Source organism: Artibeus jamaicensis, unplaced genomic scaffold, assembly GCF_021234435.1.
Source record: "Artibeus jamaicensis isolate MK-2021 breed Jamaican fruit bat unplaced genomic scaffold, CSHL_Jam_final contig_475, whole genome shotgun sequence".
Lineage (NCBI taxonomy): Eukaryota > Metazoa > Chordata > Mammalia > Chiroptera > Phyllostomidae > Artibeus > Artibeus jamaicensis.
The window spans coordinates 3,845,155-3,861,942 of record NW_026521852.1 but is presented as its reverse complement, the minus strand read 5'-3'; the positions used below and the strand labels follow the sequence as shown (position 1 = coordinate 3,861,942).

The 16,788-nt window shown below is 39.0% G+C and overlaps 1 protein-coding gene across 9 annotated transcripts in view; it reads left to right on the top strand.

The window, feature by feature from the left end:
• Positions 1-16,788, top strand: part of MDM4 (MDM4 regulator of p53) — a 42,104-nt gene that overhangs the window by 13,421 nt on the left and 11,895 nt on the right. For 4 of the 9 annotated variants that reach the window (XM_037155317.2, XM_037155318.2, XM_037155320.2 and 1 more), the window contains exons 2-7: positions 2,941-3,051; positions 4,814-4,888; positions 6,596-6,729; positions 10,772-10,827; positions 14,854-14,921; positions 15,922-16,018. In XM_037155317.2, coding sequence (XP_037011212.2) covers positions 2,974-3,051; positions 4,814-4,888; positions 6,596-6,729; positions 10,772-10,827; positions 14,854-14,921; positions 15,922-16,018 — 508 coding nt within the window. In that variant the 5' untranslated portion in view covers positions 2,941-2,973. Of the gene's footprint in view, positions 1-2,940; positions 3,052-4,813; positions 4,889-6,595; positions 6,730-10,771; positions 10,828-13,650; positions 14,948-15,921; positions 16,019-16,788 lie in introns of those variants that run through there. The other 5 variants (XR_005083949.2, XR_005083948.2, XR_005083947.2 and 2 more) reach the window with 3 other exon arrangements.

Here is a 16,788-nt window from a genome sequence, read left to right as displayed (position 1 = left end):
ACTGGGCTAGCCCCTGAAAGGTTTACTTAGGCTCCACCGATGAAGAAATGTCAATCAGCCACAAAGTTAGGTAGTATAGATAGAGCTTTATTGAGGTTTGCGCACCAGGTGAAGTTCTCTGGTCTGCAGAGTGGGGCCAGGAAAGTCACGCCCAAGCAGGGAATATGGTGGGGTTTTATTTTGGTTGGCTCTCTTCATGGGAGCTGCGGATTGGTCCCCTTTGAACAAAGCGGCAATATATCATTGGTGGTTCTCCTCTGGCGGGTTGCTATGCGGATATCTGTTTTGGCAAAGCCCACCCTTTCGGCTCTCTGGTTTGACATCAGTTGTCTTTTCCTGGTTGCAGTTCTGTAGCAAGAGACCTGCTTAGACAAGCCCAGACAAGTCAGAAGGACAAGGTCCCTTTGCTGAGCCACTAAGATAAGGAGGGGTGAACAACTGCTAAGTAACTAAGAACTAAGAACAAAAGAACATTGTATGACCCTATCAGCAGCCCTGCTTTCTCAGCAGCCCTGCTTTCTTGCTTCTGTAAACCTGCTTCTGCCACGTAGGCTTAGTGAAATCGCTTCTGCATGCCACACTATAAAAACAAGCCCCTGCCTGAGCTGGGGACCCAGAATTTGGAGATTGCCTCCTATAGGTCCACATGCATAAATAAAGTTACAGTTTAGCCTCCATTTTGTCCTACCCCGCTCATCCTGACACCCACAAACAATGGGACTGAGGAAAACAGGCCTTGCTAGATTTCTCCCTGATACATTTAGTTTATATTATGATACTAATATTCCCTTCCTTTGAGCAGATTTTTCTGTCGGAATTCTTTTTTAAAAAATATATTTTATTGATTATGCCATTATAGTTGTTCTATTCCCCCCTTCATTTCCCTCCACCCTGCACACCCCCTCCTCCACCATTCCCCCCTTTAGTTTATGACCATGTGTCTCAAGTTCTTTAGCTTCTATATTTCCCATACTATTCTTGCCCTCCCCCCATCTATTTTCTACCTACCATCTCTGCTACTTATTTTCTGTACCTTCTCCCACTCCCCTGTTGCTAACTCTCTTTGTGATCTCCATTTCTATGGTTCTGCTCCTGATCTAGCTGTCCTCTTAGTTTCCTTCTGTTTTAGGTGTGGTTCTTAATAACTGTGAGTTTGCTGTCCTTTCACTGTTCATATTTTTGCTCTTTTTTTTCGTAGATAAGTCCCTTTAACATTTCATATAATAAGGGCTTGGTGATGATGAACTCCTTGAATTTGATCTTATCTGAGAAGCACTTTACCTGCCCTTCCATTCTAAATGAAAGCTTTGCTGGGTAGAGCAATCTTGGTTGTAGGTCTTTGGATTTCATCACTTGGAATACTTCTTTCTAGTCCCTTGTTGCCTGTAAAGTCTCTTTTGAGAAATCAGCTGACAGTCTGATGGGAACTCCTTTGTAGATGACTGTCCCCTTAGCTCTTGCTGCTTCTAGGATTCCTTCATTTTAATCATGGGTAATGTAATGATGATGTGCCTTGGTGTGTTCCTTCTTGGGTCCAACTTCTTTGGGACTCTCTGAGCTTCCTGGATTTCATGGAAGTCTATTTCCTTTGCCAAATTGGGGAAGTTCTCTTTTATTATTTGTTCAAATAAGTTTTCTACTTGTTGCTCTTCCTCTTCCCCTTCTGGTATCCCTATAATTCGGACGTTGGAACGTTTAAAGATGTCCTGGAGGTTCCTTAGCCTCTCCTCATTTTTTTGAATTCTTGTTTCTTCATCCTTTTGTTTGGTCATTTTTTTCTTCCTTCTGGTCCACTCCATTGATTTGAGTCCCAGTTTCCTTTCCATCACTATTGGTTTCCTGTGCATTTCCCTTCATTTCAATTAGTTTAGCTTTCATATGTTCCTCTAATTTGTGACTAAAATCAACCAGTTCTGTGAGCATCCTGATCACCAGTGTTTTGAACTGTGCATCTGAAAGGTTGGCTATTTCTTGGTTGCTTAGAGTTATGGGCTCTGGGGCTTTGAGTTCTTCTTGAGCCATGTTTTGGTCTGTTTGAGCCTGTTATGTATAAGGAAGGGAGCCTTAGGTGTTCACCAGGGTGGGGCAACTCAGTCGCTGGGTTGCGATGCTGTGCGGGGGGGCGGGGTCAAAGGGGGGCAATAGCGGTCCCCTCTGCTGCTTCCCACTGCTGGCGCCTTTGGGGTCTGTCTCACTGCTTGCTCCTTCACCAGTTTATCTGCACATGAATGTGTGACCGAGGTCAGCCTGCCGGAGAGGGTCAGTCCCCTGTGACTCCACACCTGGGATCCGCCCATGGCTGCCTGCATGCCTGGGTTGGTCTGGTGGATCTTTCCTGCCCGACCCCACTCCGCTGCTGGCTTCACCCTTCTTACTGGTCTGGCTGAAAGGTTCGTTGTTGTCAGACTTCCCTATAGTTCAATTTTCTGTGGTTCGGCTGCGATTTTGTTGCTGAAACTTTGTTATTTTTAAACTTGGTTGTGCGAAGGCACAGTGTTTCCACCTATGTCTCCATCTTGGCGGAAGTCCTTCTGTCGGAATGCTTTTAGGCAGGATGGCAGCAGGGTGTGAAAGGTTCTTTCTGGGTCTCTTGTTTCTTAAAAACCAGCTTAATCTCAATATACCAAAAGGCTTATTTGGGGGTGGCAAAACTTTGGTCCCTTTAGTCCCGTCTTTGAAACTTTAAAAAGTTTCATATTTCAGAAGCTAAGTTGGTAGGTTGCATAAATGGTTCTTACTCTTGATTAAGCTCCAGTTTTTTTGGCAGGATCTGTACTAGAAAGTGATGGTATATCAAGATCTCACTATAGGTATATTGCATTTGTGTAGGGTGTTCTGACATAATGTGTCTTTTTTACTTCTGCTGGCTGCTTTTTTGGTAAATTCTAAAGAGAGAATTTTCCACTTTAGAAGAGATTTTATAATTTTTTATCCTTTTAGATTTATCAACAGACTAATTTCTTCACTGCCAGAATGGCATCACTTACTACCTCCGCCCAGTGTTCGGCATCTGACAGTGCTTGCAGGAGCCCTCCGAGGCAAGTCAAGCAGGTAAATCACTTTTAGGCATTCCTATTTTTTTTTTTTTTTAAGTTTTTAAAAAATTGAGGTGGCGCATGTAGCTGACTTCATTGATGGTGGGATTTTATATAGAGCAGAAGTATTGTTTTAAAAATGTCATCAGGGAAACTAGTAAACAGTATTAACACTCGTAAATTTGAACTGATCATTGATTAAATAAATATATGGAAGTATACTGGTTGCTCAGTGGTACATTTTGAAAACCAGCATGTTTTAGGGTATAGGTGTCTAGTGGGGAATTTGGGACCAAGTTACATAAGTTTGTGTTTTATCTCTCACTTTATTCTAATGAATTTTTAAATTGTAGATAAAGCAAATGTATTCTTATAAAGGATTAAAACTTTATAGTATACTTATCTTTAAAGTATTTATAGAGACTTTGGACTCATCTCTTCCCCCAAAGTCCTTTTCCCCTAAGATAATACTACTAATCAATTTGTTGTGTCTTGTTCCAGATCTTTTCCCTAACATATCAGAGTACATCATTTTTGTTTTGTATTTTCACAAAAAGTATACACTATTATGTAGTATGTAGTGCGATTTGTTAAAAAAGTGGGATATGGACTTGATGGGAAAGTGTGGCTTATATAATAAATGGTTTTGACATACATGGTCATTTCTGGAAAGAAACATATTAAGACCTCAAACCTTGTATAAAAACAAATTGCAGTAGATAAAGACTTAAATGTAAAAAGTGAAATGATTAAAAACATTAAAGAAAATTTAAGAAATATTTGTGAAACTTTAGAATGAGGGAAGCCTTAGGACAAAATTTTGTTAGGGTTAAGAGGAAGAGAGAAACAAATTTGACTACATAAAATTTAGAAAATAAAGTTGTGTGGCTACAGACAGACTTTCACAATCAAGAGTCAGGAGATGGTAAACAATATGATCTCATCTTTAAGGAACCTAAATAACAAAACAAACAATCAAAGAAAATATAACCAACGACACTGAAATAGAGAACAGGCTGACAGTGTCCAGAGGGGAGAGGGGAGGAAATTTCAAGGGGAAGGGGGAAGGGTTTACAGGAGCAAGTATAAAGGACACATGGACAAAAATTAGGGGGGGTGAAATGGGAGGGAGGTAGGAAGCACGGGGGTGGGGGATGGGTGGGCTGGGACGGGAGTAAAAGACAGAAAACTACTAAACAACAAAGTAAAATTTAAAAAAGATAGTAAACAAAGTCATTATCTCTTACATGGATATACTACATCTTGTTTATTTATTTATCTGCCAGTGATATTTGGGTTGTTTCCATCTTTTGGCTATTGTAAATAATGCTGCTGTGAATACTGATGTACAAATACATGCTTGAGTCCCTGTTTTTAGTTCTTTTGGGTGTATACCTAGGAGTGGAACTGCTAGATAATATGCAAGTTCTATGTTTAACTTTTTGAGGAACTGCCAAACTGTTTTCCACTGCATCTGCACCATTTCACGTTCCCACCAGCAGTGCATGAGGGTTCCAGTTACTCCACATTCTCACCAATACTATTTTCTTTTTTCCTCCTTATTATAGCTGTCTTAGTGGTATGAATGTGCTATCTTTTGAAAGTGTGATTCTTTAAGGAAAAAAATCATCTGAAGTTACCTTATGCATTGCAAGATTGTACAGTGTTAGATAAGTGACTACCAGTGTTAAAAAGTTGAAGGTTTTCTTGTTTCCTAGGTTATCAGAAACCATTCTAATTGAAATGTAAATATCAGGTTTATTTTATGTTTATTCCAGGTACGACCAAAACTGCCACTTTTGAAGATTTTACAGACAGCAGGTGCACAAGGTGAAATCTTCACTGTTACCCAGGTAAACTATCAAAATTCAGTTTAAGAATAGCGGAGAAATAAAGCCCTAGCTGGTGTAGCTCAGTGGATTGAGCGCGGGCATGCAAACCAGAGTATCACAGTTTGATTCCCAGTTAGGGCACATGCCTGGGTTGCAGGCCACTTCCCAGCAGGGGACACACAAGAGGCAACCACACATTGACATTTTTCTCCCCCTCTCTTTCCCTTCCCCTCTAAAGATAAATAAATAAAATCTTAAAAAAAAAAAGAATAGCAGAGAAATAGGAGCCAATGAATATGTAGTTCTGAACTCAGGCCTAAGACAGAAAGTTCTCCTGAGGTACTGGGGAGGCAACTTTCACTCTGTTTTAATGACCATCAATCCAATTAAGTTAAATTTCATATTTCCTTTAAATTTCTTTTTGAAGTGTGTTATCAGCTAAACATAATCATGAGTCTGTTGATCTCAGAATTAAAATGCAAAACATGTATAAGATTTTAAATAATGACTTGTCGATGATTTACAGGATGTGCTGCCAGGCAGGAATTAAAATGCTGTAGTTTTGCATTATAAATGTGTCAGATACTCTCTGGAGCACTGTGAGTTATTTTAAACACGTATGCATTTAAATAACTTATTTAGCTTCTCAAGGTATTTAAAAATATATTTTATTTATTTATTTATCTTTAGAGGGGAAGGGAAGGAGAGAGGGAGAGAAATATCAATGTATGGTTTCCTCTCATGCATTCCCTGCTGGGAAATGGCTCTCAATCCAGGCATGTGCCCTGACTGGGAATCGAACTGCGGTTGTTTGGTTCCCAGGCCCACACTCAATCCACTGAGCTGCACCAGTCAGAATGCTTCTCAAGCACTTTTTTGAAAAACAAAAACAAAACAATTCTTGAAGTGGAAAAGACACAGTATTGAAATGTTAACTCTTTCAACTGTGCTTGCTTTTAGTGAGGTAAACTCTTCCTGAACAGAAGAAAACAAAATTACTAAGCTTTTTCTGAGTTCTGTTAAAAAGCCTAACACCTGTCTGCAGTGCTGCAGCCCAAGTCATGGCAACTCATAAGGAAACAAGTCTGGGGGGCATTTCAGGTTCTCTAGGATACTCATATTTTCTTTATTATTTTAATAAACTAAGTACATCATTTTGGACTATATCTCTAAAATTCCTGTTAAGTGACTTTTTCAAATGTATTAAAACTGGATTTTAATATCAAAATTATGAGTTACGCTGTCTCTAATAATATAGCAGAATTTACCTGGATTAAGAAATGAAGTATGTAATATTCAGGGAAAATGTTTTATTGGGGAAGAAGTTGGACAGAGGCATTTTATGTGTTAGGCCCTGTGTTATGAATCTTGACCCTACCTGGTGTATAAAGAGGAATTTCCTAAGTACTTTTAAATATTGGTCCTCAGTATGTGCATTGAGGCAGTATAGTATAATGAGAATATACAGATTTAGAGTGGTGTATATTTTTTTGAAAGTTGGGTAGACATAAATATAATGCTTGTTCCCTCTTTTTTTGCCCCCCCTCCCCTTATCTAGTAGATGCTCTCCTTATCTTCTTTTCCCCTGGATATTTGATTAGCTCTGAGAACTTCGTTAATACTCGGACGACAGGTGGCCTCGGAGCATCATTGCTCCTAATATAATTCATTTGTATGTTTTTGACAAGCAGGGGGATAGAACTCTAATGATATTTTGGTTCCATGCAGGTCATGCACTATCTCGGCCAGTATATAACAATGAAGCAGCTGTACGATCCACAGGAGCAGCATATGGTATATTGTGGTGGAGATCTTTTGGGACAACTCCTAGGATGTCAGAGCTTCTCTGTGAAAGATCCAAGGTAAAAGAGTGAGGGTTTACTTTTGGGGTTGCTTATACCGTAAGTTATTAGTGGTTATATGTTCCTTTATTCCACAAATATTTAAGAGCCTACATAAGTCAGGTAGCTGATGAGGCACTGAGAACATAGTAGTGACCAAGAAGAGTCTCTGATTTTATGGAGCTTAAAGTGTGGTCAGACAGGTGCTCTTCCCCATCTTAATCAAATCATCACACTAACACATGGTAAAATTATAGTATGATAAACATTACAGAAAAGAGGTACATGAAGTTGTGATGTGTGGGATTTAGGATCTTTTTAAACATTTTCTGTTATTTTATTGATTATGCTGTTACAGTTGTCTTGATTTTACCTCTTTGTCCCCATCTGCCAAGCACCCCCACTCCCTCAGGCAATGCCCCCACCATTGTTCATGTCCATGGGTCAGATGTGTAAGTTCTTTGGCTACTCCATTTCCTATACTGTAATTTACATCCCTGTGGATATTCTATATTACCTATTGGTACTTCTTAATCCCCTCATCTCTGCAGCCATTCCTCCAACCTGCCCTCCCATATGGCAACCATCAAAACGCTCTCCTTGTCCATGATTCTGTCTCTATTCTTCTTCTTTGCTTAGATTGATTTTTAGATTCAATTATTGATAGATAAGTATTTTTGGCCACTTTATTGTTTATAGCTTTGATCTTTTTCTTGAATAAGTCGCTTTGGTGATGATGAACTCCTTGTTTTTTCTTGTCTGGGAAGCACTTGATCTGCCCTTCGATTCTAAATGATAGCTTTGCTGGGTAGAGAGCAGTGTTGGCTGTAAGTCCCTGCTTTTCATGACTTTGAATATTTCGTGCCTGTCCATTCTAGCCTACAAAGTTTGTTTTGAGAAATCAGCTGACAGTCTTATGGGAACTCCCCTGCAAGTAACTAATTTCTTTTTTCTTGCTGCTTTTAGGATTCTATCTTTATCTTTAACCTTTGGCATGTTAATTCTGATGTGTCTGGGAGTGGGCCTCTTTGCATCCATCATATTTGGGACTCTCTGTGCTTCCTGGGTTTGTGCTTCCTGGGTTTGCATGTCTATTTCCTTCATCAAATTAGGGAGGTTTTCTTTCATTATTTTTTCAAACAGATTTCCAGCTTCTTGCCCTTTCTCCTGGCATCCTTATGATGTGAATGTGAAACCTCTTGAAGTTGTCCCAGAGGCTGTTTATACTATCCTGGGGGGGGGGGTTGTTTGGTTTTTTGTGTTTGCATTGTGTTTTCTTCTCTTTGTTCTAATTGGTTGTGTTTTTCTTCCTTTATATTCTAAATCATTGTTTCGAATTCTCGGCTTCATTCACTCTACTGTTGTTTCCCTGTAAATTGTTCTTTATTTTAATTAGTGTATCCTTTGTTTCTGACTGGATCTGTTTTATGCTGTTGAGGTTCTCACTAAGCATCCTTATAACCAGTTTTTGGACTCTCATCTGATAGATTGCTTAGCTCCATTTTGTTTTGCTATTTTTCTGGAGTTTTGATCTGTTCTTTCATTTGGGCCATGTTCTTTGTTTCCTTCTTTTGGCAGCTTCCCTGTGTTTGTTTCTATGTATTAGGTAGAGCTCCTTTGACTCCATGTCTTGGTAGTGTGGTCTGAGATATTAGGTGTCCTGTAGGGTGCAGTAGCATAGCCTCCCCAATCACCCAAGCTGGGTATTCGAGGTGTGCCCTTCATGTGCTGAGTACACCTTCCCCTTGTATTTGAGCCTTGGTGGCTGTTGACAGATCAGTGGGAGGGATTTACCCAGGCTAGTCAGGGGCAAGGACTGCCTGTGACCACTGACCACTAATCTTCCCCTAATCTCCGTGGAGGATTAGCAGTGCAGGGGCAGGGTGGTGGTGCTCCATCATGGTCTGTAACTATCTGTTGGGTGTGCTGGCTCTGGGATTTCCTGGGTGGTATAACCCAAGGTCAGCCCCCTGCCTGTGTTTTGCCTGTGGCCACCCTGCCTGAGCTGTAAAGCAATTTGAGCTGGCTTCTACTAGTGCTTGGCTTGGAGATTCCCAGGTGAAGCCAAGCTTTGAATGTAGGCTGTTGCCGGTAGTGCTAGGCCTGGGGCTACTGAGGCCAGCTCTTGCTTATTTGAGAGGGGTTAGGAAATTGTGCAGCTTGAGTCAAAACCAGCCATTCATATGGAAAAGCATATTTGGTAGACCAGTACATTGGGTGGGATCTCTTAAGGTGGGTCAAACAGTGTTAGCCATGTTTATGGAGTCTCAGGGCACCAGCCCTCTGGCTCTGTGATGGGAGGGTATATAAAGGGACAATGGCCTTTTCTTGCTTTGGTGCCAGACACTTTAGTTTCTCCCTGTATGCCACTGGTGCCTTTTAAGCTGCTACTCTGCTACTGGAGCTCCGAGGGAGTCTGAGTAGGTGAGTCTGTGTACATGTTCTTTAAGAGGAACTGTTTGGTGCCCCAGCAGTTTCTTGCATTGACTTAATCTCCACTGGTTTTTGCAGCCAGAAGTTGTGGAGACTTATCTTCCTTGCACTGGAACCCTGGGCTGGGGGGGCCTGATTTAGGGCTGGTACTCCTTGCTCCCTAGATATTCCTCCCAAATGTTTATCCACCACATGTGGAGTGAGGGGCCAGCCTGTTCTGAATCTGCACCCCTTCTACCAGTCTGGATGAATGTGGTTTCTTTAATTCCATAGTTTTCAGACTTCTGCTCAACTCAATTTCTGACAGGTCTAAGTGATGGCTGTTCTTTATTTTATTTGTAATTTTGATACGGTTGTGCAAAGAGGTGAGCCATGTCTGCCTATGCTGCCATCTTGACTGGTAGTCTGGGGCTTAGGATCTTAAGTGTCAAGGAAATGTCCCTTGAGAAACTGATATTTGAGCAGAGAGCCAAAGGATAATTAAAGAGTCAGTTAGAAGGAGCTGGTTGAAGTAGTGCTTACCGCAGATTGAACATCATGTGTAAAGACCTGGATGTTAGGGAGCTTGATGTGACTAGGTTAGAATTTTGTGAAACGATTGTAGAGAAAGGAAAAGTGAGATGATGAGAGAAAAGTAGAATTGCTGGGTAATCTGAGGTTGATAATGGGCTTCATAAAAATCACAGTAGCACTTCTCTGATCTGTTGTGTGACTTTCTTCATTTGCATGGGGTATTTGGTTATTTGTACAATCAAAGCTAATTAGTCATTGAGAAGCCAGTGTTCCCATCCTCTCTACAGCTGTGTGATGACTTTCTTCCGAGTCATCTTGTCTTCTGGTCAGAGGTTCCCTTCCACCTTCACTCCATGACTAAAATGTAAAACTTAACTCTTATAAGGAAGAAGTAGTCTGCAAAGGAAATGTCCCCACTTTGGTTCTTCAGCTAATTAAGTAAAACCTAAATTAGTCAGTTTTTAATGGGGACAAGTAATACAAGTAATAGGATTTGGGCGTTAACATCTTGATATTTTATTTTATTTAAGATTTTTATTTAAAAATTTAAATTTAAAAAATATTTATTTATAGAAAGAGGGGAAGGGAGGGGGGAAGAGGGGAAGTAAAACACTTCCCCGTGTTTATGGCTGTCATGTACCCCCTACTGGGGACCTAGCCTGCAACCCAGGCAAGTGCCCTGACTGGGAATCGAACCAGTGACACCTTGGTTCTCAGGCCTGTGCTCAATCCACTGATCTGTACCAGCCAGGGCATATTTTTATTTATTTATATATTTTTAGACAGAGGGGAAGGGAGGAAGAAAGAGAAGGAGAGAAACATCAGTGTGTGATTGCCTCTCGCATGCCCCCCTACTGAGAATCTGGCCCACAACCCAAGCATGTGCACTGACTGGGAACTGGTGACCCTTTGGTTTGCAGGCTGGCACTCAATCCACTGAGCCATACCAGCCAGGGTAACATTTTGATATTTTAATAATTTTAAAAGGTCTATTCTGGGGGGAAAATTGTCTCTCCACATGTTACAAAATTGGGAGATAGGGCGTATCAGAAATACACTTAACATGTTAATGGAAAACCATAGGGTTATTAATTTTTTATTTCTATCTCTCTAACAGCCCTCTCTATGCTATGCTAAGAAGGAATCTTGTTGCGTTAACCACTGCTACTGCAGGTATGATCTCATTATATTTTTTCAGTCTGTATCACAGCTTTGAATTTGGGGGGGAGCAAATGATGGGAAGGGAAAACAAGGATCAGGGTGGAGGTGGAATGCTGTCTTGGCATGACTTGGAGGGACACCATTACACATGTGATTACTATGCTATTTATCTTTTCATTGTGAAAAATTTTCAATGTATTAAAGATAGATTGTTATAATTAATGTGTGTGCCTCTTAGGCTTAGTAATTGTTAACATTCACCTATGTTTGCTTCATGTAGATATTCTTTTAAAAGCTCTAACAGATTAGGATTTTTTAAAAAACATAACTACAATGCCATTATTATACCCAACAGTATAATAGTACACTAAGTAACTCCATAATACTACCCAATAGCCAGTTTATGTATAGTTACCCCCTGTTATCTCAGAAATATCTTTTACATTTGGCTTGTTCAAAGGCCATATTTGATGCAAAGCCCACACATTGCATATGTTGCTAACACTCTTTTTGTTATGTCATTTATTTGGTGAAGATTGGATCACTTGTTGCATTTTCTGCATTTTAGAGTTAGCAGAATGTATCCTTGTGATGTTAATTAACATGTTTCCTCTATTTTTGGTAAACTAGTAGTTCTTGGATAGATTCAAGTTTAAATTTTTTGCTGATAAGGTTTCGTAGGTGGTGTTTTGTACATCTATTGCATTACATCAGAGTCATGTAAGGTCTTATGTCTTTCCGTGGTAAGGTTTTGTGGGCTCACATAGTTATCAGCCTGATCCACCTATTATAAAAGTCCCCCAAGAACCTTTGACCTAATGGTTTTAGTTTTCTGTTATCCAAACTAATCTGTCTTACACTTTGCTTGATTCCATACCTTTTAAATACTGCCGTTTGAGTTTACTAGGTGTGTACAGGTATGCTTTGGGTCTGAAGTGTGGTGTGTTAAGAGATAAGTGAGTTAAATTGGAGATAGCTGAAATGTAACTCTCTCACTCATTTCCAAGTAATGCAACTTTTTCCCTTCAAGACAGCACTTTAGGTTGGCTTTCAATAGTTTATTGAAACAAATACCTTGGAAAAGAATCTGTTCCTAATAGAGATTTACATTTTAAAGTGAGAGCAAATTTTGAAGCCTGTTGGTTTCACTGAGCCTTTGCCCACTTCACCCAGCTGTAAATTTCTGTTTGAGGGGGAAGGCCTCGCAAATGATAGCTTGATTTGAAATTCAATCACTTGAGAAATAAGGCTTTTCTGTGATACTTACTACATGCTTGAAATACAGAGAATTTTATATTTGCTGCTGTACATTTCAGTAAATTTTTTTCTCTGATCTGTTCTCTGAATATCTGGAGTAGGTATAATTCTCACTTTTTTGTCTCTCATTTTCTTTCTCATATTCCCTTTGCAAAATTTAACATGCCGTTTCAATAATCAACATTTATATAACAAATGTTTTAATAGATCCTCACAACAACCCCGTGAGGAAGGTCTAGAGATGCAGAAACTAAGATTTTTTTTTTTTAAATAAGTAATTTGGATGCCATTGATTAAGTGGTACAGGAGACACTTCTAATTGGCGAGCCCTTGATTTTTTTTTTTTATTGTGCCACACATTGCCCAACCCTTGCTTGTAACAGAATTTGCTCCAATTAGTTTTTAAACATTTTTTCCTCTGAACATTAAATCCTTAAAATGTTTTAATCTTTTCTTTGAACATTTTGAACATTAAATTTTTAAAACAGTTTATTTTTCAGCTTGTCACTTTGAAATAATTTCACCTGCAAAAAAAATTACAAAAGTATTATGAGGAGTTCCTTATAGTTTTTACCTAGATTGCCCAAATGGTAACATCTTACATAACCATTGTAGAAGTAACTGTGTCTGCTTTCACTTGTACTTGAATTAGTACTTGCGGTTGATTTTTGTAAGATGGGTTACCTGCTCTGCGTTTTACTTGAAAGGACACATGAGATAAGTGTCTTCGGTATCACCTATTTTACATCTTTGCAACTGAGCCAGATCTTTTATTTTGGTAGTTGAAGAAAATATTTAAACTGAAGGGTTTTTTTGTTTTTTTTTTTTTCAATCTTCACCCAAGGATGTGTTTATTGATTTTAGAGAGAGGGGTGAGAAGCATCGATATGAGAGAAATATTGATTGGTTGCCTCCTATATGTGCCCCAACTGGGAATTGAACCCTCCATCTAGGTGTGTGTCCTGACTGGAATTTGAGTCCCCAACTAACTGAGCCAGCCGCCTGGCCAGGGAGACAGTGGTTCTTTTTTCCTCCAGATTTCCACATTCATTAAGTGAATTATATATGACAAACTTTGAATTTATTTTTAAATTCTTTAGTGCATTATAGTTTTCTTAGCTAACTTTTTTTTTTGCTTCTGACTGTTGTAACCTAAGTAAGGTGATAGGTTTTAGAATATAAATGACAATCAAATGATAGTAAAAAAGTGCTTCATCTACATTATATGTTGACTGAGCTTGAAGACCACTATGATCAGAAAATGCAGATAGCTTCTCAGTATTTCCATTTATCTATAACTGCTTCTAGAAATAACGTCCTTTATAATTACAATTTTGAAAATGTTTGTTTTGTGCAAAACAACTGAATTATGAGACCAGTTGTGTAGGATCTGTATTCTCTGCCAGTCTTTATTTAGATGAGGATATTTTTAAATTTTTAAATTTATTTTCAGAGTGAAAGAGGGTAAGGCTGGGCGGGGGGTATGGGGGTGGCAGTGAGGGATGGGGAGAGAGAAACATCGATTTGATGTTCCACTTACTTATGCATTCATTGGTTGATTCTTTTTTTTTTTTTAAGTTTTATTTATTTATTTTTAGAGAGCAGGGAAAGGAGGGCAAAAGAGAGAGAAACATCCTTCAGTTGCCTCTCGAATACCCCCAACTGGGGACCTGACCTGCCACCCACGCATGTGCCCTGACCAGGAATCAAACCTGCAACCTTCCAGTTTGTTGGCTGGTGCTCAGTCCACTGACCCACACTAGCCAGGGTCTGGGGTTGATTCTTGTATGTGCCCTGACTGGGATTGAACCCGCAACATTGGCATATTGGGATGATGCTGTAACTAACTGAGCTACTTGGCCAGGGCCTAGCTGAGGATATTTTCCATAATGTCTCTGGACCTGATTGATGGTAGTCCAGTCCATGATAGACTGACTTATAAGCATCTTAAATTATGTATAGTCTGATACAGTGAGTGGTCCAGATTATTAAACTCTCAGAAGCTAAGTTTTTACTTCCTGTTTTGTTTGAAAATTTTCAGGACCTTGAATATATTTCTTTGAGAGTATGTAAGAATTTCTCTCAGGTTATTGTTTCCTGTGCATCTTTTAACTGGCCTTGAAAAAAACTTTCTCTGCTTCTTCTTCTTTCTTCTTAGGAAATGTTTATAGTAGCTGGGAAAAATAAGACCTGTTGATTAAAAAAAACCTAATCTATATTCAGGTTGATGGGGATTTAAACTGTGAAATCATCATTGACATTAGAATGTAAGTTTACATGAAGATGCTGTTGTGTAATGAAACAAGTGAGAAATTTCAGATTTTCAAATTTTATAATCTTTTATAATTTCTTATCATTTGAAAGTAAAAATTAAATGAAAAAGCCAAACCTTTTTTGTTGTTATTTATAGTTAGGAAAATTTGGTAATAAAATACCTATAGAAAGAGATTGTAAAAATATGCCCCATTATTTCCTCTTGCAATCACTTTTCATATTAAAGTTTGAAAGCTTGCTGTGGAAGAACATTTTTTGGTCACTTTTTCATTTTCCCCCACATTATACTTTGGTAATTTATTTTGATTATAGCCTGTTTTGGTTTTTGCGCTTTTTACCAGTTTTGATTTTTGTGTTCCTTTTGGATGAGAGCCTTGTTCAACCAACATGGAGAAGTTCATCTCTAGGGACCAAACCTGGCTCCAGGGCTGTTTGCTGAGGTCCTTTTTGTGTGGAAAGAATGGTTATTACCAGGGAAGGTTTTCTTTTGTTTTACTTGCTATCCAGATGCTGCTCAGACTCTCGCTATCGCACAGGATCAAAATCTGGATATTCCAAGTCAAGACCAACTGAAGGTAAAATCACCACATGGTGACTTCTTTTGTTGTACAGAGTGGCCCCTTCTCTGTACCTATGGATCTTGGCCTCCCAAGACCTTTTGCTTAATGTGGTAAGAATTTAATAAGAAAGGTTCTTGGGAGTTCACAGACCAGGGACAGAGCGAAAATTCTCTGTTCTATCCATAACAGAGCCCCAGGCTCTGAATCTTTCTTTGGGATGTAGCACTTCTGATCTTCAGTTTTTCCAGTCGCATTTTCTTTGTGTGAGCACCTGTGTGTGTGTGTCTGGTGGTATATGTTCATAGGTGTGTGAAGAAACAGACTAGATTTTAACAGACTTGTCGCAAGTACTTACTTAAGTTTATATCAGGCTGTTTCCTTTTCTTTTTTCTTTTTTACATTTTTGATATTTTATTCCTGCTAAATCACACTTCAGTTAGTCATAAGACTCATCAAAAGAGAGGAAAATCAGAATTTTGTGCTTATTCTTATGTTTGTACTTGCAGCCAACAGTTCAGTGACAAACTTAGATTTTGTTAATCAGTTACAAATACTGATCCCAGTCTGCTGCTGTGCTTCTTTCTGCCGTAATAAGTAGCTTATGCTGAAAAAGAATCACCATCTTCATAGCTGGAGGCTATTTCTTAAAGCTTCCCCAAACCTGGGAAAACTTTATGACCATCTTGGTATATGGTGAGGATTTCTCATGTTTTCTGAATTATACCTAATTTTGTAGTAGACTAAAGGATTTATATTGATAGCCTGTTTTTAACAGTAGATTTTGTTCTTTTGTGCAGAGATTCCCCTCCCACCCCCAGGTTTGGGATTCTCCTAGCTGTGTTCACAGTGGGTTGAGATGTTGCCTTTATTTGATGACTCCTGTGAACCTCAAGTTCTCTTTCTTGTGTGTAACCCATTGTGTCGCACACTAGCTGTTGAGCCAGAACGGAACTGCTACATCCCCTGGTCTCAGTTGTTTCTGCTGCACTGATGCACGCCTTTCCCTTCTTTTCAGCAAAGTGCAGAGGAAAGTTCCAGTTCCAGGAAAGGCCCTGAAGAAGGCAGTATTCCCGCACTGCCTACCTTACAGTGCAAACAACTTTCTAGAGAAAGTAAGTTTGGGATTAAGGCTGTGTAGACTTTTCTTTCTTGTTGATGACTTCTAGAAATGGTATCTCTCCATATTAAGCACTAGCTGTAATTAATGCTGTTATATAGACAACTAAAAAAATAGTAATGCGATCTCTTTGTATGTAAAGTGGGGGGGCATATGTCATACTTGCTTCTCATTCTTTTCTGAAGATCTTTTTTTTTTCTATCCTTTTTACTATTGTTCACTTTGAAGAAGATGGTAGTGCTCTTTTAGCAGCTGATGATTACTGGGATGGTGCAGGCACTTCCTTTAGCTAGCAAGCTTAATAGAAGATGGGTATACATTGATCAGTTTGCCAGGTGGTAACTTAGCTGCCTTGGCCTTTTAAACCTTGGCACCCCTGTACATAATTTAGTTTGGTTAGAATTTTATTTTGATTCATTAGTTGGATGCAAATTTTCATAGGTTTTGAAGTTTGAAAAATAAAATATACTTAGTATCTCACAGTCAAGAACAAGACAGAGGTGGCCTCATAGTTCTTTTGCCCTTGAGTGGTAGTTATTAGATCTTTGCCATCCATAATAGATATAGTATGGTTAGGTTAAATGAGTTCATTGAAGTTTCCCCTGAGCCCTACTTTATAAAATATATCCTAAAACTTTTCTGCAAAAATGTATAAAGTCAAAAATTCCCCAAGGGTATTTTATGCCATGAAGGCCTAGGCTCACGTTTTGAGCAGTGGCTGGAAAGTTATACTGTAGAAATTGTTTTAAATGTTTAAATTAAAAT